Source organism: Nannospalax galili, unplaced genomic scaffold (assembly GCF_000622305.1).
Source record: "Nannospalax galili isolate Female #2095 unplaced genomic scaffold, S.galili_v1.0 scaffold28, whole genome shotgun sequence".
Lineage (NCBI taxonomy): Eukaryota > Metazoa > Chordata > Mammalia > Rodentia > Spalacidae > Nannospalax > Nannospalax galili.
In genome coordinates this window covers 487,676-513,802 of record NW_008359594.1, presented here as the reverse complement: position 1 = coordinate 513,802, position 26,127 = coordinate 487,676, and the positions used below count along the sequence as shown (strand labels likewise).

The 26,127-nt window shown below is 43.3% G+C and overlaps 1 protein-coding gene across 4 annotated transcripts in view; it reads left to right on the top strand.

Moving 5' to 3' along the window:
- Positions 1-208: 208 nt before the first annotated feature.
- Positions 209-26,127, top strand: part of Minar1 (membrane integral NOTCH2 associated receptor 1) — a 35,917-nt gene continuing 9,998 nt past the window's right edge. Inside the window, exons 1-2 of one of the 4 annotated variants that reach the window (XM_017795680.2) lie at positions 209-1,077; positions 21,285-23,657. In XM_017795680.2, coding sequence (XP_017651169.1) covers positions 21,333-23,657 — 2,325 coding nt within the window. In that variant the 5' untranslated portion in view covers positions 209-1,077; positions 21,285-21,332. The other 3 variants (XR_001872183.2, XM_008823383.3, XM_029558821.1) reach the window with 3 other exon arrangements.

The window sequence follows — 26,127 nt, the reverse complement described above, 5'->3', positions numbered from 1 at the left end:
CTGCTGCGTTTCAGTCCTACTGCAGCGCACTGGGTGACTTGGGAAAGGCCTCCAGTTCTGATCCATCTATCCAATTAGATTTTTGGAAATCCATTCTGTTGGGTGTGTGAGTGAGTGTTGGTGGTGGGGGGGGGGTCACGTGGCCGCCAGTTTCTCCAATCTGGGTACCAAGGAAGCCCACACCGGTCAAGAGGGAAAAAATCAGTGAGCAAAGCGACCTCGCGAAGCACTGCAGTCTGAGGCCCCAGAAGGGCAAGCAGAGTGCACCCGAAGAGGAGAGTGGAGGACGCGTTGAGCCCGGGCTTCGCCACTGGGGGCCGCAGTCACCTTCAGCACAGGGAAGTAGGGAGACACGAACCCAACGGGTGGCTCTGCCAGCTGGGCTCCCGCCAGCTCTGCCTCTGCTTGCTCTTGTCTCCCGCGCCTCAGCCCCAACCCAGGACGGAACTGGCGCGATCTTCGCTGGACTCTGGGGGTTCGGACACCCACTCTCTGGCGGCTGCAGCCCGGGGCAGGGCACGCCCTCGGCGCGATTGCCGCGCCCCTCTCGGGTCCACCCCTCTGGCCCTCAGGGAGCGCGCAGTCGCGGCCAGAGCATCCTGTCTGCCAGCGCGCCCGGGCGGTGGGCAATGGAGAAGCCCAATCCGGTCCTCGGCCGCCGGGTTCCCGGCTCGCACTGCCCACAGCATCCAAGCCCGTGACGCGAAGGCACTGGCCGAGCCTCAAAGATTCAGGCTGGGGCCGATCAGGGTGCCGAGGCCGCTTCTCCCCACCCCTGGGAGCCAGAGCGCCATGCTAGTGGGCACTGGCTGCCGGCTGCCCCGGGGAGCCCAGGAGCCAACCAAAGCCGCGGCACTGCCTTAGCCTGGGTTGCAGACCCCTACCCGCGCTGCAGAGGCTGAAGTCATCTGGTCCCCGGGGTGCCGACCGCCAGAGCGGAGCTCGGGCTGCCCTGGCGCTTGGGACCCGTCTCAGGAACCTTTGGGAAGCGCTGTGTTGGAGGCGGTGTGGACCACCGCCCCAGAGACGCACGAAAGCGGCGGAGGTGTGGGAGCCCGAGCTGAAGCAGCCTCGGAGGTAACTTTGGAGAGTCTGAGACCTGCGGGGACTCCAGCGCACATGTGCGTGTGTGCGTGTGCGTGTATGACCGCTGTGGGCCGCCGCTCGGGTGCCAGGAGCGCGCAGGGGTGAGATCCCAGGCTGCGGGCATTTCTCCCGGACTTCGCTAGGTCCCCATCACTGCGGGCCCGCAGGGCGCGGGGACTTTTCGCTGTGCCAGGTACTGTAGTAGAAAGAGATGTGCGTGTGCATGTGCGCGCGCGCTTGTGTGGTGTGCACGTGTGTGCGTGTGCGCGCGCGTGTGTGTATGCATGCGTGTGTGTGTGGCAAGTGCCAGGCTTGATCATACCTGGTGGAGGGTTAACAGACAGAGGAAGAAAAACAACAACCAAACACTATGCAGTTCGGGGCAAGTTTTCCTGGTTGAGAATTCCTTTCAGAAAACGGTGTTTTAAGGGTTAAAGAGGTAAGCTGTCTGTGTAAAAAGCCTGGCACATCAGGGACGCAAAGTAAGGGAAAGCTGGACAAACCTCAGAAGGACCGACCGGCGCATCCTATTCTTAAATTGAGATTTCCAGTCACATATGTGGAATGGGTGAGTCTGTCTTCGAGGGGAGATAAGGATGTTCAACTTCACCTGCCAGAAAACGTGCAAGCCAGGCCTAGCTGGCGGCGGGGCATGCCATTCATTCACATGCTAGAATGCCTATGCAGCCTTCCCCAGCTGCTCTGCCACCATCCCTGCCAAGTCAAGTACTCTTTGGGGCCACCAAACCAGCAAAGTAGTCGTTCACCCCCTCTGCGGGAAGCCTCCCCAGACGTAGTGTAACTAATGGCATTCAAGCCAGCATTGTTTGTTGAGAAGTAGTGGTTGTGTTCAAGGACTGTACGCGCAGTGGGGGAAGGTGGTTGCAGTTAGATACCATTTTCAGTGGAAATTAAGTAACGTTTGCCAAGACCAGAGGGAGTAGATAAGTCGAGCCTCTACTATAAACGACATAGGTCTGTCTTGCAGAATTTACACCATTTTCTTTATGGATCCGGCGATTTAATTGGGAGCTGGTGGGACCACGCAGCTGCTCTTATGACTGTGATTGGGGGCTTCACTGCCTGGTTCTATTGTGATGTTATGCATGACAGGAGGAGTTCCCAGGAGTTGTTGAGAGGCAGTGTATATAACCAGTTATTCATCCTATCTCCTAGCAAACAAGCTTCCACTACCACCTTTCCCTGGTGGGGAGGGTCAGCAGAGGCTGGACTTTTCCTTCCTATGATCACTAGCATCCCTGGAGTCTTCCCTGCAGGAAGAAGCCTGGACACAGGGTGCCTTGATAGGAGCTCCTGGCCAGCAGCTTACTGAGAACCTGGGAACATTTCAGGGATCATAAATAAGAATAGTGGAGGAGGGAGAGAGGAAGGGAGGGGGAGAGAGAGAGAGAGAGAGAGAGAGAGAGAGAGAGAGAGAGAGACTTTGCACAACCCCTTTGAGCAAGCTTTCTTCTTGTGTATCAGAGGAGGAGGGTAGAGTGGGGAAGGGTGACAATTCTACAAATGCAGCCAAGTTAGAGATTTTCTTAGATACTGTAGCCTGCAGGAAAAACCATGTCTGGCTGATAAAGTCCATTTTTAGTTTGTGTGTGTGTGTGTGTGTGTGTGTGTGTGTGTGTGTGATTTGTATAGAGCTGGTACTATGTGAAAATAAATGTCAGTTTCCAGGGAAAGAACAGAATAAACAGTTTATTTGCATTTCTGATGAATTTGGTGTGTGGAAGTGTTATACAGCACTTAATAGTTGGAAGAGAGATAAAGGTTTCTTTGTTGGTATTGGGTTACTTTGGAATTTTGGATTTATACTCTCTTTTTTTCCCAGCCAATACTAGAGGCCAAATTGATGTATTTTTTTGGTTTCTAAAAGCTCCAATGTTCCCCCTGAAATATTTGTGCTCCTTGGAGGCTGCCTGTTCTTTCTGTCCACAGCACACGGAACCAGTCTGGGGTTTTCTTCTTCACTGTTCTAAGCAAGCCCTTTCCAAATCTTGAGCAACATGAAACAGAAAGTCTTGCAGCCATGGCCTCTGCCTGCAGAGCTGGGATGTGGTGACTAGGAGAGGGAAGGGGACAGGCCTGCTAGCTGCTCCAGCCAAGTGGTGGTATACATTCTCAGACTAGCTGAGAAAAGGTTCCAGATTCCTCTGTGAACACGGTGCTAATGCTCACTGATTAGCTTTTCCCACTGACATTCAAATGTTTGTTTTTTGTAGCTTACTCTGCAGGCTTAATGTAAATTAAAAAGAAAAGAAAAAGAACTGTCGACTAAAGCAGGCAGAGGCAGTTGCATGCTTGTAATTCACTGTGTGATCTGCGTATATTACTTTTTTGCATATATTTCATACATACACATAATGAAGCTATTAAACTAGATTATTGAATCCATGTCCTTTCTCCTTTCTCTCTCCCTTTTAGAGTAGACTCCTTTAAATTAAATCTTACATAAAATTTAAGTAGATGCAACTGATTAAAAATGGAGGGAGGGACATGGCAGCCTGCTCATTGCCAGTATACAGTTTGAGAGTCACTGGACCACTTCTTTCGGGAAGGTGGCTGGCACACTACTTCTAGAGTGTTCCAAATGTGCTCTCTAGTTCTTCATTATCATGATGTCACATACGTTTTACCTGTGTTGAATCCTCTCGACCCAAGGACAGGCACATGCCTCATGGAATCTCGGATCTGGCTCCCATGAAGTCCTATCTCGGCATATACTACAGGAGTTAGTGGGATTAGTTGAATGGATAGTGCTGTACAGCTATGGTATGCTGATTGATTTATCCTTCTTCATCGAAGTTAGAGAATGACCTTCAGAATGGACTGTAGACACAGGTGTATATGTCACTTAATAAATCATTGTAGCATGATTTACTGAACATGACCAATGTGTGGTTTTTATGGTGCCTGAAGTATTTCCCCATGCCCTCTGCTAATGAGAGCTCCCATGGCAGACTTTTTTATTGCCTGGGCCTTTGAGGATGCCACAGTCCAAGGCTGTTGGTGAGTTATTCACTGCCCTCTGACTTGAGAGTCTTCCTCAGTAATGTTCGTTCCCTGTGCCCTTATGTCTTGCCTTTACTTTTACTTTAATATTAACCTTAGTGACAACTATGGTATGATGGTCATAAAGTGGCATCTGGGATGACACTGTGACTTTGAAAAAGAAACATTTTAGGTAAGATCCTTTGTAGCTTTGTGGTTACTTAAGGAAGCATCAAGTCAGTAACCAAAAAAGGAAACCAACATTAAAAGTCAACAGACTGATAGAACTGAAGAACTTCAGAGTATCGTGGCAGCTTAAATGACAGTGTAGAGTTACCAGCAAGAAGTGGAGGAGTTATCTGAGTTGCAGAAACTGAAGATTTTTGGCTATGACTATGTGGGGTATGAGTAAATAGTGTGCTGGGTAGTGGGTACACAGTGTATGCAGGGTGTGTGTTGGCAGTGGGTGTGGGGTGTGGATAGGTCGCTTGTGTGGGGTGTGGGTAAATGGTATATTTGAGGTGTAGTTAGGTGGCTGTAGAGGATGTAGGTAGGTGGTGTGTGTTGAATATGGGTGGGTGGTATGTATGGGTATGGGTAGTACTATGTGTGAACTAAGTATGATATGTGGGTAGGTGGTGTATAGGGTTTAGATAGTAGTGTGAGAAGTGTGGAGTGAGGCTAGGTAGTGGGTGTGGGGTGAGGAGAGGTAGTGGGTATGGGGTATGGACAGGTGCTATGTGTGGGGTGTAAGTGGTGTCGGGAGGTGTGGTAGTATAGGTGTGAGTTCTTTGTGTAGGACTGACTGGATGTGTAGGATTGAGGTGTGGGGTGTTAGTAGTGTGTGGACTCCAGGCCCAGCCTCCTAAAGATCCCAACACTTTTTAATAGCACTGCAGACTGGCGACCAAGCCTTCAACACATGGTCTTTGGAGCCAGTATCTGGACTGTAGCAATCGGTGAGACCTCATAGTATTTAGTGTTTTTCCACTTGACAAAGAAAATATTTTATTTTCCTTCTGCTTATAAATAATAAACTAACTGAGCAAATTACCATTTTGCTTTATTTATTATGATAGCATATATTTTTTCTTTGCCTTTTCTCATAAATTGATCATTTTTGTTTTGGATTATTTATTCCTTATTAATTTTTAATAACTCTCAATCAGGTATAAGAAGCTTCTGTTTTCTATCTTTTCCAAATTTTGTAATGCCTACAGATGTGGTGAGTAAGCACTTTTCCACTTTCTGTTTATATAAATGGATCATTCTTTTTCTTAATGATTCCAGCTTTGGGGATCTTGTCAGATATCCTTTCAGAACCTCAGATTATCTTAAGTGTTGACTCAATTTTTAAAATCTTTTTGTTCAACTTTTGTGTACAGGTGAGGAGTAAGGACAAACTCAATTTTTACCAGTTGGTTTATTGACTCTTACAGAATTGCTTAGTCAATAAAGCAGCGGACACATTTATTTTTATCAAATGAACCATTATTTTGTTGTTGACTTGAGATGTTGCCTCTATCATATATTGAAACTTGCCTCTTGTTCTTCTGTTCCACTGATTTATCTGGAAAACTATAATTATAGGAACTTTGTGGTAAGTTTTAATATTTGGCTATCCAAATTGATTGCTATTTTGATCTGGATTTTTTTTATTTAATTTATGTGTTTGTGTCTGTGTGAATGCATGCTATGTGTGTGCAGGTGCCCGAAGAGGCCAGAAGAGGATGTTGGCTCCCCTGGAGCTGGAGTTACGGCAGTTATGATCTATCCAACATGGGTTCTGGGAACCAAGCTATGGAAGACCAGCAAACACTTTTACCTGCTGTGTCGTCTCTCCAGGTCCACAGGATTCTTAACTAGTTAAAGCAGATAGTTTGTTAGTATTTCCTCTAACATGCAAGATTTTCTTCATAAAAATGAAACAAGCAAACCAAACCAGTGAACATTAAGTAATAGCAAAACAAAGCTTGTGTTGTCAACTTTCTTAATGGTTGTTGTCTTTTTAGAGCCTTATTCATAAAAATTTTCCATTAGCTCAGCTTTAAACTGGTCTCAGTATAAAGGGGGTAAGTTGAAACTTGCTTTTGTCGTTTTAAATTCATTTATTTAGTGATTTTTGATGTGGTGTCATGCAACCCAGGCTGGCCTACAATTCATTTTGTAGCCCAGGTTGGCCTTGAACTCCTGATCTTCCCACCTCAGTGTTCCAAAGGCACCATCATGACTGACTTACTTTACCTTTTTTGATTAGTGCATATTTATAGAAATTAAGTACAGAAAATAATCTAACAGACATCGTGTGTAACTGAGATTCAAAAGGTGTTAACAATGGCAGTTTTTATTTCAGTGCTTGTTTTTTGTTTATTTGAAGAAAGCACCGTGTTACACTTTACGTGTCACCTGGAACTCCTTTTGTTGTAATCACCTGCTATCCATCTCCTTGGTGGGAGAAGAGTCTCATCCTAAGATTACAGGGATTGCTGAATGTATGGTGTATGACACTGGATGTGTAGGATTGACGGTGATTTATTAAGGAGCTTGGTGAATACTGCATTCCACATAGGGTCATGTGTGGCTGAACTCAGGAGCACGGTGAGAAAATGGGTTATGGGAGGCAGGGTCTGTAGTAATATATTAGAAAGTTCTCGTAAGAGTACATGATTGCCTTTCCTGAATACTTACTTATGAAGACAGAAGGGAACCAAACCCTGATACTGAGGGTAAGTAGGAACTGGCCTCTTGATAGGAAAGATTGTCCAAGGGACCTTCCCCAGGGGAGCTGAGTAGGGACTTGTGGTTAGGTCATTCCAGGCCCTCCTGACTTCCCCAGATGTCAAGGCAGCCCATAGCAGGAAACTTAATTTTAGGACTTACATTACATCTTTCTGTCCCCTCCTGGAAGCCAGTTTCCCAAGCCTGCTATAATCCCCCTGTGTGTTTTTGCATAGTCTTTTAAATGTGATACCCCTAAACAATCTATTTGGATTCTATTTTTCAAACTACATGAATGATATAGTAGACCCATATGTAAACTTCTTTTTTTCTTTCTTTGAAGTTTACTCTCAAATTTATTGAAAATAAATGCATTCATTGTGTGAGTAATATCAAGTTAATTCTGCCTCTGTACTTTTTCTGTTATAAAAGTTTTAAGGGACTGGAGAAATGGCTCAGTGGTTAAGAGCTCTGGTTGCTCTTGTAGAGGACTTATGTTCAGTTCCCAGCACCCACATGATGGCTAATAACCATCCATAACTCCAGTTACAGGGGAATCTGATGCCCTCTTCTGACCTCCATGGGCATTGCAGGACACAGGTGTACTTAGGTGCAGGCAATACACTCAGACACAAAAAGTAAAATAAATAAATAAATAAAAGGTATTTTAAAAAGTATTTAAGCCAGGTGTGCTTACACATGTGCAAGCAATACACTCATACACAAAAATTAAAATAAATAAATAAAATGTATTTTTTAAAAGTGTTAAAGCCAGGTGTGGTAGCACATGCTTTTAATCCCAGCACTCAAGAGGCAGAGGCAGGGTGATCTTCATAGTGAGTTTTAGGCCAGCTGGAGATACAGGGAGACCCTGTTTCAAAAAGACAAAAAAATTGGTTTAATAACATTTTTACTTTTTTAGTGAATCTATGTTAGTGTTTAAGGTAAATACATTTGAAAAGAAAGAATTTGTTCTTTACAACCTTACTATAAAATAATTTATTTTAAATTAAGAACTTTATTCTTAGGTTCAGAGTTCTCTTTGTGTGATAGATAAAATTTATTTCATTCTAGTATCGTTTTACTATAAAGTTAATTTTCTTTAGTTCATCATTTTTTTAATGAGAAAATCTCTAAATGTGATCATGAGTTTGGCACATTACCTATAATTTTGCTTTCTTTATTTTAAGATTATATTGTCCTGGAAAATTGTTTTTTTATCATTTTGGTAGTAATTCTCTGAATTCATAACACTTTCTTCACTTTCAAGCCTTCTCTTTTATGTTAATATAAGAATAGCTGTCGGTGGCTGGAGAGATGGCTCAGTGGTTAAGAACACTGATTGCTCTTGCAGAGGACCCTAGTTCTATTCCTGGCATCCACATGGTGGCTAACATCCATCCATAACTCCAGTTCCACGGGATTCGATGCCTTCTTCTGACCTCTGAGGGCTTTGCACGACATGGTTGCACTTACCTACATGCAGGCAATGCACTTCATACACATAAAATAAAAATGATAAAATACAATAAAAAGAGTAGTTGTAGCTTATACTTAGCATTTACTATATGACACATACTGTTACATAAAATAACCCAGTCACATGAAGTAGATGCTATATCATCCATATTTTAAAACGGGGAGACATGCACAGGAAGACTCGCAAATTATTCTGGTTACTTATCTACAGGATGGAAGAGCTTAGGATCAAGCTTGGGCAGTTTTGTTCTAGAGTCTGTGATCTTTAAGTACTGTCATTTAACCTACAGTGACTATAAACCATATTATGAGTTTGTTTGGAGTAATACATTTTTTCTTTATATTTTCAATATCTATTTTCAATATCTCTTATAGGCAGTATGACTAGGTTTTATGTTAATTTTTCAAAATCTAGCTTGAGAGTTATTGTCTTTTCCCAGGCTAGTTTATATTCTTTACATTTATTGTGATAGGAGAGAAATAATTCAGTCATTTCATTTATCTTTGTTAGTTGTCTTTGTCTTTACTGTGTTTTTTTCCTTCTTTCCTACTTTAATTCACTTAATTTTATTTATTCTCTCTGTGCTGATGTCCTATATTTATTGCTGTACTTTCTTCCCTTTTAATGATTACTGTGATATTTTTAACATATAATTTTACTTATCATCTTAATATATTCAATGACATTTTCCTCCTCCTATAGATAATACAGTGACATAAAAATTTAAGCTCTCACCTCTCTCTTTCATTTGATCTGTAGAATTAGTTAACAATTTTATATGTTGATTCAGGATTAGAATATGATTTTTTCTTGTATCTGGATTCAGTTTTATTCTGAAGGTGTTTTAATAATGAGGAATTGAGTGATAACCCTATGAATTTTAAAACTTTTATTCCTAGATAATAGTTTATCACATAATAGAATTATTAACAGTGTATTAATTTTTAGCATGTTAAATATTTTATTCCCATGTTTACTTTATTTTTACTCTTGAAAAATAAACCTTTTAAAATTCAGCATTTTTAGGTAAGGCTTTCTTTTTGCTTCTGGCGTTCTCCAGCCTCAACACAACATATTTAAGCATCTAGAGGGTAATTCTTTTTATGTCTTCTTAGTACTTAGGGAATTTTATGCTTCTTGAATTTGAAGATTTATGTTGTAAATTCTGGAACATTCCTAGACACCATCATTTTGATTATCATATTTCTGCTGTTCTTGTCTTGTCTTGGAACACCTATTAGACATTTGCTGAAACTTCTTCTGTCTTTATGTCTTGTAGTCTGTATTTCATGTCTTTTATCTTTGTTTCTCTTTGTGCTGTGCTCTGCTGTACTCCCTTAAAACTACCTTTCAGTACTTTTCACTTTGCTTAAATAACTGAATATGTTCACTGCTTTTTTTTGTAACAGATGCTTATTTTTTCTACAAGTACCATTTGGTTATTTTTCAAATTATATGCTATTTTCACAGTGTCTTAGACTACCTATTCCATATATGTTTGTATAAAAGAAATTTCTATTATGTATTTATTTAAATCAGAGGGGGGAGTGTTGGAGGGGAGGGAGTGGGCATGGATTTGATCAAAACACCTTATATGCATGTACGAAATTCTCAATAGAGTTTTTGTAAAAATTAAAAAAAAATTTTAAATGTGGCCCTCTTTTGTGAAGTTCTTGAACTTTGACTCTTGCTATCTTGTGTCTTTTGATAAGAATAGATCATAGCCACCAAGAAGGTTTTCTTTTGTGTTTAATTTTAAAAATATTATTCAACTTTATTGTTCTTCTTTTCTTTAAGAAGGAATGGTCCTAGGCTGGGCATGGTGGCACACTCTTTTAATCCCAGCACTTGGGAGGCAGAGGCAGGTGGATCTCTGTGAGATTGAAGCCAACCTGGTCTACATAGTGAGTTCCAGGCCAGCTGGGGCTACAGGGAGACCTTGTCTCAAAATTACCAAAAAGAAGGAATGGTCCTATGCATCTTTGATTGTCCAGAGCAATTTTGTACTTGTTTCTGCCTGCACAGAGGGCGTTATCAAATAGGACTGTTTTTTTTCTGTTGTTGTTGTCGTTGTTGTTTGTTGTTGTTGTTGTTGTTTTTCCTGTCTTGATACATGGTCTCACTGTGTAGCCCTGGTTGACCTGGAGCTCCCTACATAGACTGGGCTGGCTTCAAGTTCCCAGAAATCTGCCTGCCTCTATCTCTGGAGTACTGGGACTACAGGCATTTACAAACATGCCCAGCTTTGGAATCAGTTTTTAATTAATTTCTTAGCATAAGACTCTTAAAACCCTGGGGCAACATAAATTTGGATCCTGAAGAATTTAAGACAATGACCTTATTTTATATTTCTGAGGGATAATTTTGTGCTTTATTTAATTCAGAGTTCAGAAAGAGGCTGACCAGTGTCTTTATTTCCCGTTCTGATTGACAAATTTGGTTTTACTTTGGGCTAGTTAGGGAATAGTTCTTCAAGGGTCGTAACCTTCTGCAGACTCTGTGTTCCTACTCTCTACTTCCTGATGCCTCTTCTAACCCCCACTTCCTTAGTGGAATTCCCCTCCAGAACAGTTACAGTGCCAATTCCCCTGTTTCCTTCTTCAATTTCCAGCCCCTTCTCTGCTGTGGTACCTGAGCATTTATCTTGCTCTCTTGAAAGTTTAGCTTTGCATGTTAAAACCCTATATGTTTTCTAGTACTTCTGGGTGCTTAGAATGAGAGATTCCCCTTCCCTCCCATTTTTAAGTGTACCCTCTATTTAGATTTGGGAATTGCTTGATTACTTCTTGAATTTTTAAAAAATATTTTATTTATTGTTTTTATTTTATGTGTATGAGTGTATTGCCTGCATGTATGTGAGTGCACCTGTGTCGTGCAGTGCCCCGGAGGTCAGAAGAGGGCTTTGGATTCCCCTGGAACTGAAGCTAAGGATGCTTCTTAGCTGCCATGTGGGTGATGGGAATTGAACCCGGGTCCTCTGCAAGAGCAGTCAGTGCTCTTAACTGCTGAGCCATCTCTCCAGCCCCTACTTCTTGAATTCTTAACCAAGGGCTTTAAGCCAGGACTGAGCTCCTCAAGGATGTGCTTGACAAACAGGGGCACAGTCGTCTTCTCAACTCCTTGATGTTCTTCTTTAGCAGGTTTTGTGGAAAAGACAGCCTCTTGTTCACAGAGGGCTTTCCCTTCCATCTGAAATTCAAATTAGAGCTAATGCAGAGATCACAAATCGTAGATCCCCAGTCTGATAGCTTACTTTTATAGTTTTCCTGAGCTCATAGTTTCATCAAATCACAATAATAACCAACCACCACCATGGAAAAAAAGAAACTATAAAACAAGTCAGAAACACACAGACCCTGCAGACCCATCCTTTCCTGGTGTGCCTTTTATGAGCATGAAGTGAGATCACTGTGACCACTTCATTTTGGTTTTTTAAAGGTCAATGTGTGATGTGTTAAGGCATATGGGAACACCTTAGGAATACTGTACAACTGTTTTTTGCTAATCTAGATTAAGGTTTATTTTGTTCATTCTCATCAGATTTCCAAGTTGTTAGTGTCAGAAGGAGTGATTTAACCTTTAAGGGGGTGGGTAGAAATGATATTCAGAAGAGCTTATCTGTTGTTCAGAGATTTCACCCAGCAATCCTAGAAACCATTAACCCTAAATCAGATCTCTTCTGCACTATTTTAAGATCAGTTGTCTATAGTTTGAGCAGTTAAAAATGCTTCAGGTTTGGAAAGGCAGACAATCACTTTAGTGGTATGGACAGGACATCAACCTTGTCATGGTTGGAATGTGGCATGAGAAATAATTAGATGCCATAGGGTGATGGTGAAGAAATCCAAACATCTGGTTCCTGCTGTTTCCAAAGCTATAGACTGTTGTACAGTGAGAACATCCATGGATCAGGAGATAGAGGAGGAGCACATCAGAGATTTTCAAAGGGAGAAGAAAATGTGGATCCCAATCAGTGCAACCTGAGGGTGGGGTGTTCACCTCATCCCAAGCCTACCCCTCTGCAGCACTTAACCTGGCAGTGTCTCCATTCCTATTGACTGAACCATTTACCCCAACCTCCTGCCTTCCTTACTGGTTGTGTAGCTATCACAGACTACCTGAGACTGGGAAACTTAGAAAGATGATTAATTTACTGCTCACAGTCCTGTAAGTTAGGAGAGCAAAATGAAAGTCTCCTGATGACTGGTGAGGGCTTCACCCTCAACCTGGTGGAAGGCAGAAGAGCAAGTGTGTCTATGCTGTGTGAAGCTTCTTTTATAAGGTCCCTAATTCCACCCACAAGTAAGGTACTCCTGTGGCCAAATCACTTCTTGAAAGCGCCATCTCTTGATATTACCTGACTTTTGGAGAGATTGCACTCAAACACGACATACCCATCTAAATCCTATCTAACTGTCCAGTTTCTCCCCCACTTCTCATCCTGACCAGCACATAGACCCACCTGTTACCCTGCATTGTCAGGCATCATGCTATCTGCCTTGAGTACTCCTTGTCCTCTTCCCCTGACCCTGAAATATCACCTCCTCTTCGTTCTTTGAGACCATTGCCAATGGCTCCACCACTGCAAAGCTGTCTTCTCCTTTCTCCTTTCGCTGGATTCCATCTCACTGTTACCTGAGGTCCCTTGTTTAAAATCCCCTGGCACTTGACAGTCACTTTAGTGTACTGCATGGAGGCTTGTGTAAATAGAATAGGTATCAGGAGCTGGGGCCAGTTCTGACATAGTTCCACTCTGCTTTTGAAGTCAGATCACTCTTTGGGCCCCAGTTTCTTTATCTATAAACCAACGCACTTTGCTGACGATCACTGTAGCCCCATCCAGCCCTGATACTAAAGACTACTGTTTTCTTCTTTGAGACCTTGGGCACTGTGAAAGCAGATGTGACCTTTCACTGACCCTAGCACAGGGTCATACACACCTTGGTTCTTCAGGAAGAAGTTTATTTCTTGTGTATGTATATAACTGTTCATATGTGTATACATGTGTATTTGTGCATGTGGTGGCCAGAGGTTGACATAGATTGTCTTTAATTACTCTTCATTTATTTTTTGAGACAGTATCCCTTTATGAACCCAGAGTTCAGCAATTTGGCCAGACTGGCTGGCCAACAAGCCGTAAGATTCTACCTGTCTCTGCCTCCCCTGTGCTGGGGTTAATGTGCCTGACTTTTTCAGTTTGGGCTCTGAGAGACTGAACCCAGGACCTCACACTTACGCTGCAAACAGTTTTTCAGTTGAGCTATATTCCAAGACCTAAGAAAGGAGGTCATAGGGCTAAATATCTGCAGAATCATCTAGGAAACATGAGACTGGTTCAGAGGGTGGGTGCCAGATAGTGACGGTGGAAGACCATGACTTTGGAGTCCCGTGAGTTGAGATCTGAGAGGAGAGTCTCACTCTGAGTGAATAACTTCAAACATGGATTTCTGAAACATGGAATCAGTTTATGATCTGTCTTCCTACTTAGTAAGAGTTGAATAATGAGTCCCACAACCAGTTTGTTCTTTTCCTCTGAGGTGGTATATAATCTTGGCAGAAGCAGTAACTCATGGGACTAATGAAGGTCTCCGGATGTGTGTGATTGAGGATGGAGCTTTCTACCTGACTTTAAAGAGCTTAGAAATGTAAAAATAGAGAGGCTCAAATGATGCCTTAGGCAGGCACATCTTGCATCTTGCTCTTTGTCCAGAATGGAGTGCCTTTTCAGAGTTGATAACATATGGCAGGCTGGTCCATAGAGGCCTCTTCAATTCATCACATGTGGACACATTTCCTCCTTCTGGCATGAGGTTGAACCTGGTGCAATGTCAGAAGACTTTGGGCCTCATATACATTATTGGACTTCAGGCGACTTACACATTTTCAGTGGTTTTTATAGTTATTTGATAATCAGTTCCTCAATCCTTACCTGTAGACTGAGGATGCTCTTCCTACCCTGTGGTCATGTGGCTCATGTGGTCAGTGAGGTAGACTGCCCACTGCGTGCTGTACACTGGCTCCTCTTATTTGCCCAGAGAGCCTGGAGGCTTACTTTTCAGTACACTCTCCTTTTGTTCCTGTTCCTCTCTGGGTCCATTGGAGTACTGCAGCAAATCTTTCAGTTTCTGTAATGACCAATCATCATTTGCACCCATGTCACCCCTATGTCCATGCACCTGTTTCCACCCATAGGCTTGTATTGTCAGTTTTGTGTGTGTGTGTGTTTACGTGTGTGGTGCATGTACATGTTCCTGTCTGTGTGTGCATGTGTGTGTGTGTATATGTATGTGTGTGTGTGTATGTGTGTGGCTACACCTGAATGTATCTGTGTGTGCATGTGGAGGCCAGAGGTTGACACTGGGTGTCTTCCTCTATCACTCTCCACCTTATGTTTTGAGACAGGGTCTCTCACTGAACCTGGAACTCACTGATTCAGCTATGCTGACTGGCCAGTGAGCTCCAGGGATCTGCCCAACCACCGCCCCCCTGCACTAGTCATAGATACACACTACTATTGTGCCGTGCCTGGCTTTTTTATGTGTGTGTGTAGGATCTGAACTCAGATCCTCATGCTTGCATGGCAAGCACTTTATCACTGAGCCATCTCCCCAACCCTATAATGTCAGTTTTAATAAAAAAAAATGACCCAAGCTTGCCCTTAACATTTATATTTCCATTATTCATTTCAGAAGGCACTGAGTCTTGGCTTTGCAGATAGTCTTTCTATAATTAGATATCTCAGGGAAACACTTTAGCCATGCAAAGCAGCCTGAGGAGTAGTTCTTGATTTGGGCCTTTCCTGGAAGGTGGGCAATGGGGCACAGCATGGAGTCAACCTGGCAGCCTTGGCTTTAAATTTCATTGCTCCTAGTTGCTGCCAGAACTTTAAGCTCTGCAAGCCCATTTCCTCATCTGTCAGAGAGTAATTGTGAAAGGGAAAGAGGTCTTTTAAGGTGGTTACAGGGATTAAATTAAAAAATTATTAGGAATGAGTTTTGTGCCACCAACACCATGAAATACGATATGCATTTGCTGCAGTTGCTGTTCTCTAAATTACATTCATTTGTCCTCAGCTCTGATATCTACACCCATTTATTTACTTGAAGTCCAAGCGTGACAGGTTGTCCTCGCCTCTAGCAAGCCAGAACATCCTGACACAGAATGCTTTCATCAGAGGGATGCAAGGGCTGGGGCAAGGCAGAGGCACTGTGTGGGAGAAGCCAGTTTCCCAGTGACTTGTTCCTGGCAGGAACAGAACCTGTTAAAACTTTATTTTCTTTCCCATGCAAGAAAAAGCCAGCCACAAGTCTCTCCATATTCGTCTAGACAGTCATGGGAAAGCAAACTAATGTTGATAAAAGCCTTCTGGGAACAGCTGCCTTCAGGCTGAAGAGAGAGAGAGCCCACTGCCTGCAGCTGCTGAAGTTTAGTCTGAAGAAAATGCGTTGCTCCTGTAGAAAATGAGCTAGACCTTTGCAGACGGTGTCAGCCTTAAAAATCAATGGCCATTATCAATATGCCTTGTATTTTGGAGACAGAGTAGTTGGCTTGGAACTCACTATGCTCTGGGCCGCTCTAGAACCAGCAGCAATCTTCCTGCCTCTGCCTCTTGAGTTCTGGGATTATAGGAATGTGTCACAAACCTGGCGTCAACAGACCTGCTCTAAACCATGTGTGCTCTCTCAGGGAAGTGGACACACTGTGTCTTGGTAAACCTCAGAGACTGTGCCTGTGCTTATCAATGGGGAATTTCACCTTTACTTAGAAAATTTTGATTTGATGTTTTTAATGTATCTATTTCAGATTAGTTTACATTATGCTTCTCTTCCATTTCAAAGCCTGTCCCCCACAATGGAATTTAATGCAACGATGACAGGCAAATATGGGGTGGCCACACATGGTGAGGATGGCCGACACCTGCCCTGCCCTGTGGACCCTTGGGGACAAAGCCTTAGTCCCGCATCCCCTCTCTTGGGGAAAGCATCAGTCTGGCCTAGGGCCTCAGGACCTTTGGGGGCACAGGTTGAGGTCCCTGTCTTCTCTAGGGGAAACACCAGTGTGGCCTAGGGCCAGTGCAGGAGATATGGCTAGACTGGAATGGCACTTGATGTTTCTATAGAGCAGTCATCAAGGAAGTTGGACAGTATGATGAGAAGGGGGAGGGGACTGGCTAGCCTGATGTGCCTGAGAGGTGACAAACACAGCAGTAAACAGGAAATGACCCACAAACTGAGCAAAATGGCAAGGAAAGACACCTTGTCCTGCTGGCTGGCTAGGCTGGCCTCGCTGTGTGGCAGGTGACCCAATGTCTGGCGAGCATACAATTTCAACCACCTGATATTTGACAAAGGGGCCAAGAACACGCACTGGAGGAAAGGCAGCATCTTCAACAAATGGTGCTGGCAAAACTGGATCTCCACTTGTAAAAGAATGAAACTAGATCCTTACCTTCCACCTTACACAAAAGTCAACTCTAAATGGATCAAAGACCTCAATGTGAAACCTGAAACTCTGAAACTGTTAGAAGAAAACGTTGGCAATAACCTACAAGACATAGGTGTAGGAAAGGACTTTCTAAATTGAACATCAGCTGCTTATAAATTAAGGTCAACGATTGACAAATGGAACCTCATTAAACTAAAAAGTTTCTGTACAGCAAAAGAAACAACAGAAGTGAAGAGGAAACCCACAGAATAGGAAAAAGTCTTTACCAGCTACACATCTGACAGAGGATTAATATCCAGAATATATAAAGAAGTAAAAAAGCAAAGAATCAAGAAAACAGATGATCCAATTAAAAGATGGGTTATGGATCTGAACAGAGAGGTCTCAACAGAAGAAATAAAAATGGATAAGAAACACACTAAAAAGTGTTCAACATCCTTAGTAACTAGGAAAATGCAAATCGAAACTACTTTAAGATTTCATCTTACCCCCGTCAGACTGGCTGAGATCAAGAGGACAAATGATACCAAATGCTGGAGAGGATATGGGGAAAGGGGAACACTCATTCACTACTGGTCATTCACAAACTCCTGCAACTACTATGGAGAACAGTGTGGAGAACTCTTAAAAAAACTAAAAATGAACCTACCATTTGATCCGGCTATACCACTCCTTGGCATATTCCTAAAGGACTCATCCTACTGCAGAGATACTTGTACCTACAAGTTTGTTGCTGCTCTTCTCACAGCAGCTAAGAAATGGAAGCAAACTAAGTGCCCCTCAACTGACGAGTGGATAATGAAAATGTGGTTCATTTATACAATGGAGTTTTACTCAGTGGTAAAGAAAGATGAAATCATGAAATTTGTAGGTAAATGGATGGAACTAGAAACTGTTACACTAAGTGAAGTAACACAGACTTATAAAAACAAATAACACATGTACTCCCTCATTTATGAATCTTAGCACCAAATCCTTATATGAGTATATATCCTGATGTAACTGCAGGAGCCAGGAAAATAGAAAGAAACCATGGAGGTCAAGGGAAAGAAGGAGCCTGAGGGAGAGGCATAGTAAGAGACAGGTGTTACCAATGGGGAAATGGGTAAAATGGGGGGATTTAACTGGAAAGGGGAAAGGGAGGGTTATACAAAATACAAACGGGGTAAAATAGAAGAAGGAGCTCAAGGGGGGATGTCATAGGAGACCAGTGTTTTCAAGGGAGAAATGGGGAAAATGAGAATACTTCAACTAGAGGGGGAGGAGGGGTGGTTAGAGAGAGAGAGAGAGAGAGAGAGAGAGAGAGAGAGAGAGAGAGATAAAGTGTGTAGTTGGTATGAAAAACTAGAGGGAAATATATCAGTTCAAAAGCCCACTGAAAAATTACACATACAAGATCTATACATGAGTGCATGTGTATAGTTGAAGGCCATATGACAAGAAACACTGTGCCAGACAGAGAAACCTCCCTTTGAGTTGTTGGTCAGGGTAGTCCAAGAGAATCTCAAAATAACACAGTTCATTGTCACAGCTCTTGATTACCTCCCAGGTAAAACTCTATTGCTGAAGACATGACAACTTTGGACACAGGACTTGGAGCAGTGGAGCTGGAACTGACCTGGAAGCCACCTCCCCTAAGACTAGCTCTCATAGTTCTAGAGGATTTTGTGCAAGCTGCTAAGGGAGAAAATCAATGGTTCAACCTCAGTTTTAAAGTCTAATAACCACAACAGTGACTGGCACAGTAAACTATATTGTGCAATAGTGGCACTTTTTTATCTAGGGAATAATCAACAGTTACCTAATTGGACTTAAGGCCCATTCAATGGGAGAGAACTCATGTATGTCACTGTAAACATAGCCAAATACGCATGGCTAGAGGTCATAGATCTTAGAGAAAACCCTAAGTCTGTCACATCCCTAGACAAATGTAATTTGGATCCTTATATTTACAGACAAGTATGCCAGTCACCACTCATCAAAGAAGTTTCTTTTGCAACAGACGGAGACTATTACAGAGTCCCACAACTGGTCACACACAGAGAGTAAGTGTCTGTGAGATGCTCAACCCTAAGTAACTCATCTACAATGGAACATCTGTGCCCAAGGCTCACAGAATGTAGTGGAACAAGGGGTAGAGAGACTATTAATGCGTCTTTCAACTCTCATCAGCAAAGCTTCCTTGTGCAACAGAGGGCAATGAACACAGAATGCCACAACTGACCAAAGTGTAGAGAGTAAGAGTCTGCAGAATGCGGGTCCCTGGACAGAACTCCTTGTTCAATTTCACCCACCCAGGGCTCAGGGACCATTGTGGAAGAGGAGGGCAGAGAGATTGTAAGACCAAGGGGAGGAGGTACATGGTGATAAGGAGACTGAGTCTTACAGGCTCCTTGGCCCTTGCTTGTATGAACTTCTAACAATGATGTCATCATGCACAAGACCCATGCAAACTCATCAGATAGAAACCCAGCATAGAAATGGGAAATGGGCAGCAGGCCCTAACCTTAACCAAGGAACTATTGTCAGCTGATTAGTGCTGGGTGAGGGAGAGTTGGTCTTTAAGGGAGAGACTCTACTTAGGCTGGATGGACTTTCACTGAGGGACATTAGGGCACACTAACTTGACTCCATAGGCCTTAACATATACGACAGATTACATGAAATCTGGTGTGGGGGCTATAGTTAGACGCAGATGCATCAAGTGGTATAAAGATGATTAAAATATTTTGTATGAAATGCACAAAATTTTAATAAAAATATACATTAAAAACAACAACAAAAAAGGGCCAAGGCTCAGGGGTTGCTTTTCTCTAAAAGGAAGCTTGCAGACATTTCTTGGGCTGTTTAGTGGCAGAGCTAAGTTCCAGAGCAGGGCTGATGAAGAGGCTTTTCCATGAGTGTGCACAGCAGGCAGAGGTGTGGCGACACCTGTCCAGCAGGACCCTCCTTTGCAGGCATGGCAGGTCAAAGCCAGGATTTTTAATATTTGGTGATTGAAAAATATTCCTTCATTGTAGGGATTTTAGAAATATGAATATAAAAGTAAAAATGCTTATAAATAAAATAAGAACAGTGGATATCAGGGACTTTGGGGGTAGAGGAGAGCATTTCTAGATCTTTATTTGGGTATGGATTACTACACAGATATGCATATTGGTCCATTCTGGCCAAGGCACGCTTAATATTTGTGCTCTTTGTTGTATGTAAAGTTTATAGGAAAAGAAAAACTGAACTATTATTGAACTTGGGATAATGATGTATTAGATTAGTATTTGGGGGATGTGTATAGAATTTATACTTTGAAGTGTATGAAAAAAATAAAATGTCCTCATGAAGGACAGATATGTGCTCAACCAAATACAGTAAACTGTTAATGGCAAAAGTCCAGATGGTGGAGTGAGAATATTCACTATAATCTCTACTCAACTTTCATGTAAGTCTAAAAATTTGCATGATAAAATATTGGGATGAAGAAAATTCTGTTTCAGAAAGAGATCCATATTTAAAATCCAAACTCAACTACTATTTGCATGTTAGTGCACATCATTTTCTTTCATTTTTTTTCCAAGAATACATAATTTTATATCACTAAGACTTGACTTTATGGAGATTTATTTTCACATTTTTTTCTCAATAATAAATCATGCTTGTTTTATCACAAATGTTTTATATAACTTTTAAGTTATCATTTTTGTACAGTAAAATTCACACTTTCAAAAAATATTTATTTTTTATTTTACATGTTTAAGTATATTGCCTGCATGTAGGTAGGTATACCCATGTCGTGCAATGCCCATGGAGTTCAGAAGAGGGTATTGGATCCCCTGGAACTGGAGTTATAGATGATTGTTAGCTGCCATATGGGTGCTGGCAATCAAACCTGGGTCCTCTATAAGAATAGCCAGTGCTCTTAACCACTGAGCCATCTCTCCAGTCCCCCAAACTCACACTTTTAAGTGTACAGGACTGTGAGTTTTGATAAATGTATATAGAAACTACCACTACCAAGATGCAGAGCATCATTCTAGAAAAATTTCTTCATGCCCCTCACATCTAATCCTTGGCAGTCACTAATCTATATTTAGAAGGGGCAAAAGTGGAATGGTACAGTGCAGTATAGTATGTAGCTGATCGTGCTGGCTTCTTTTCCTTCCTGTTTTCATTTGGGCTGCATGTGCTAATAGTGTGTTCTTTTTAAGGAGCAGTTCATTATAAAAACATGCATTCATGAAATCTTTACATTCATAATAGTTCATTGTTTCTCCTAACCTGCTTTATTTATTTCTTATTATTTGGACAGTTACAATAATTTTTAACTATTATAAGTGACATATAGTGAACATGAATATTTGTCATTGATCTTTTCTTTGAGGTAGATTCCTGGGAAATGAATTATTAAGTCAAATGTTGTGGATATTTAAAGCTCTGAGTAGAGTTTTAGTTGTTAAAATGCTTTCTTTGCATTTCTTTGAATGGGTTGTAACAAGCTGGACTTAAACTGTGCTGGTGTTTATAACGCTTTCCCTCTCTTTCTTTCTGCTATTGTCAGAACTGATTGAAGTTCCAGTGTAGTCAGTGTGCTTGCAAATTCTAAATCATGGAGGCCAATCAGGAAACGTCTCTCTTTTTGATGAAGATCTTGGAAGAACTAGACAGCAAGCAAAATACCGTTTCCTATCAGGACCTGTGCAAATCACTGTGTGCCCGATTTGATCTGTCACAGCTTGCCAAACTGAGAAGTGTGCTTTTCTACACGGCATGTCTCGATCCCAACTTCCCAGCCACATTATTCAAAGACAAGATGAAATGCTCTGTAAATAACCAGCAATCAAAGAAGATCATGGTAGCAGCAGATATTGTGACTATCTTCAACCTGATCCAAATGAATGGGGGCACTGCCAGGGAGAAGCTGCCAGCGGGCTGCCAGAAGGTACACAAGAAGGAGTCATCCTTTGAATCTTGCAGATCAGACACAGAGGTCTGCAATGCTGTGGAGTGTGAGCCTCTGAACTGTGAGCTGAGTGACAGACCTTTCAGCCGAGGGTACCCCACCCGGCAGTCATCCAAGTGCCGGAAGATGGACTTCAAGGACTGCCCACAGTTTGTCCCTGCCTCTGAGCCCAACTTCTTGTTGGGTGTCAGCAAAGAGGTCAAAAACCGAGCTGCTTCCTTGGACAGGCTGCAGGCCCTGTCCCCAGCCCTGTCCCCAGCCCTGTCCCCTTATTCTGTAGCCAGTCCTCAGCCCTGTGAGATGCAGAGGACCTATTTTCCAATGAACATTGAGAATGAGTCCATTTCCGATCAGGATTCTCTGCCCATCAGCCAAGGCATCAAGGAGACCTTCATCTCCAGCGAGGAGCCATTTGTGGTTCAGTCCTGTGTTCAGAAAAGGAACATCTTCAAAGAAGACTTCCATAATCTTATGGCGGTGTCCCCTAGCTTGGTTGGCCCCACTAACAAAGCAGATGGGGAGCATGGGGATCCCCAGAATCAGAAGGAACCCCACAAGCCACCCTTCTTTAATCACAGTTTCGAGATGCCCTACCACAGCCAGTACTTAAATCCAGTTTATTCCCCCATCCCTGACAAAAGGCGGGTAAAGCATGAAAGCTTAGATGACCTTCAAGCCTCTACCTATTTTGGACCCACTCCAGTGATGGGAACACAAGATACCAGGCGCTGTCCAGGGAGGCCCAGTAAACAGACCCCATGGCCCGCCAAAAGCTGGAGCCTAAACACGGAGGAAGTTCCAGACTTTGAGCGGTCCTTTTTCAGTAGAAATCCCTCTGAAGAGAAGCTGCGCTATCCAAATTCCGGCAGTCAGACCCCCAATTTCTCAGCCCCAGACAGGCATCCAGCTTACCTGGTGCCAAAGGATCAACAGAAGGTTCTACCTGTCGGTTATGTAGCAAAACCAAATGGTCTCAAATCTAAAGAGATCTCCTCCCCCGTGGACCTGGAGAAGCATGAAGCAGTCAAGAAGTTTAAAGACAAGAGTATCAGCTGCACCACTGGGCAGCTCAGCTCAGACACCAGCAGTGTGGGCACACAGACAGAGCAGCATGTGCTGGATCCCAAAAAATGCAAAGACCTGTGCACCTCTGGACAGGGCAAGTACAGTGACAGGCATGCCATGAAGCATTCGGACGATGACTCGGAAATCGTCAGCGATGACATCAGTGACATTTTCCGATTTCTCGATGACATGAGTGTCAGTGGCTCTACGGGGGTGATACAGTCGTCCTGTTACAACAGCACTGGCTCCTTGTCTCAACTTCAGAAGTCAGACTGCGAGAGCTCTCCAGAGCACAACCTTGCCAAACTCGCCAGTGGGGTCTCCAACAGCAAGGGAGGCAAGTGCAGCCGGCCTGAAAACACCCATCACTCAGAAGAAGAGTTGAAGACCAGTGTGTGTAAATTGGTTCTCAGAATCGGTGAGATTGAACGGAAGCTGGAGTCACTGTCAGGGGTCCGTGAAGAAATCTCCCAGGTCCTAGGCAAACTAAATAAACTAGATCAGAAAATACAGCAGCCGGAGAAAGTAAATATGCAGATCGACCTGAACTCCTTGACCAGTGAGGCACCTTCTGATGACAGTGCCTCTCCCAGGGTCTTCCGCGCCCAGAATGCCTCCCACGGACCCAAATTGGAGAACAGCCCAGACTGGTGCTGTTCTGATGCCAGTGGAAGCAACAGTGAAAGCCTGCGCGTCAAAGCCTTAAAGAAAAGCCTCTTCACCAGGCCGTCTTCTAGGTCTCTGACGGAGGAGAACAGTGCCACAGAGTCCAAAATCGCTAGCATCTCCAACTCTCCCAGAGACTGGCGAACCATCACGTACACCAACCGCATGGGCCTCAATGAGGAGGACGTAAAGGAAGAAGGCCCAGGAGATAGCAAGGACTGGCGCCGAAAATCCAAGGAGGTAATTGCAATTTAACTTCCCACACTGTCGGCGTCAGCACTGTCAAAACAGACAGTTCATGAAACCAGGGAAAAGCATTGTCCTCTTGCTGGTCACTCTTGCCCTGTCGGTTACCCTTTTAGTTTTGGCAGGTTCAGCACATTAGAATAGAGAGGACAGCCTGGGCATGTTGTTCTCTCTGCCAAGCTGCCAGTCAGTTGGGTGGAGCTCCCGCTGTGTTGTTGCCGACAGTAGACAGTGCAGTTGGGATACTGGACAGGTGGTGTGAAAACAGATTTCATAGAATGAGGAGGGTGACGATGCAGGCAGGCCATCACCAAGGATATTTTCTCATCCTTGCTGAAGCATCAGGATCTATGCCAGGCAAGCAGGGAAAGTGGCTTGTAAGTGTCCTCCCTTGTTGATTGTTACTTTCATGAGCTTTGTTGCATGCATGATATTCCTTTTGATACTATGAGCTTTTTCACAATAAGGTAAATATTTGACTAGTAAGAGTTAGGAAATAGGGCTGGAGAGATGACTCAGCACGTAAAAGCACTGGCTGCTCTTGCGGAGGACCCGGGTTCATTTCCCAGCACTCACATGGCAGCTAACAACCATCTGTAACTGCAGTTCCAGGGAATCCGACACCCTCTTCTGCCCTTTGCAGGCATTGCAGGCATGGGTGCACTTACATACATGCAAGCAAAAACACTCGTACATATAAAAAATAAAAATTAATAATAAATTTAAAATTTTTAAAAACGAATAAGGAAATTATTCCATCATTCCACCATGGAAAAATAGCGGCTTAAATGGCACCCCTTTTCCTCTTTTATTGTCTTTTTCTCCCTACATAATGTGTGTCCCACACTTTTCATATGAGTGTGCTTTTGCACATTTATCACAGGCCTCACTCCATCAGCTCTGGAATCCGTGCATGTGTGTGTATTCAAACACTTCCACCTCCTGTCCCCTGTGGTGAGGAGGCTTGTTCTAGGTGACTTGCATCCGTTCACTCCTGGGTTCCCGTGAGCTCCCCTCTGCCAAGGTGATCATGTCTCCATTCCATTCTTGGCTTCTGTAGTCATTGCACAGACCATGAACCTGTCTGGTCTGCCTGGACACCCTATCCTGCCAAGGTCTCTGAGGGCTGGACTATCAGAGAGAGGGAGTAATGGGGTGAGCTTCAGGGCCGCTAAGTCAGAGAACAGATGTGAGTTTCTCAAATGGTGCAAAGAAAGGAGCTTGGAAAACCAGGTTTCAGTTCAGGGTCCAAAGTGAGGGAAAAGACAAAATTAAAGTAGCATTTTTTTCTGCTGTCAAAGAAGACTCTAGTACCCCATGCCGTGCTACTCTCCTCACAGCTGCTCACTCTGGATACCAGAGTCAGGCTAGATTTCTAGATCTTATATAACATTGAAAAATGGCTATTAGAGGGCTCAAATGGTTAGGTGTTTCTGTAGGAATACCAAGCCAGGCTAAATCAGCTTTACCTCCAACACTTCAGCAAAGCAACAAGAATAGCTACAATATCAAGTGAGATCTATTTGAAATGCCTTGCCTAAAGCTGCTAATGCTCGAAGCGAGCCCTCTGCACTGTGTGGCTATTTTCACTGTGACACTGCTTTTCCTCTTACCTTTGACCACTTCTGGGCTGACGATCCACACAGTGGTAGCCCACTGTCTGAGCTTTGGTCCTATGTCTAAACCTGTTGGAAGACTAGGTCCTACAAATATCCTGTTCCCATATCTAAGTCTCAAAAATCCTCAAGTCTTGAGTCAGACTTTCTGTTCTTTCAAAGCCAATGGAGGAGAGCAATCTTCCCAGCTGAAGAGGCCCCTCTGAGCTGTGGCTCACACATGCCCAGTTCAGCTGCTAATCCCTATGCATTTTGTGATATCTTCTGCATCTCTGTCTTAATTTCCATTTGGCACCCTCCAGTTCAGCTGTCAAGTCCCACCTCGGGTTTGGGGACCCATTTCCCATCTCCCTTCTCATCCCATGGACCATTTCTGTGCTTATTTCCCCAAACTCTATAGGTTCACAGTGTTCCCAAATTCTCCTTGGCTCCCCTCTGCCTCGGGAAAAAGCTCAAGCTTCTTATCCTGGCTTTAAAACTTTTTGGTTCCTTCCCTCCCTCCCTTTCTCCGTCCCCCCTCCCTACCCTCTGAGTCTGAATTTCATGTGCTTCTCTCTGACCAGAAGATTGTATTCTGTCCCGAAGCCTGCTCTACCTTGGCGAGTCTACTGGTATTAACAATGCTGTTGGCATTTATTCAGTTACCATTTAGTAAATACTAAGTAATGATTATGGCCGGGCCCTGATAGACCATCAAACCTTTAGTCACATAATTCCTCTATCAAGAATGTCTGATTCACTTTCTCTGTGCTTGGAGTAAGGTGAGAATGGATGGTACTAATCTGGGCCCTGTGTACTCTTCAAGGCCTCTTCATTCGTAAGTCTTTGGAGGCTTCCATAGGGATTGT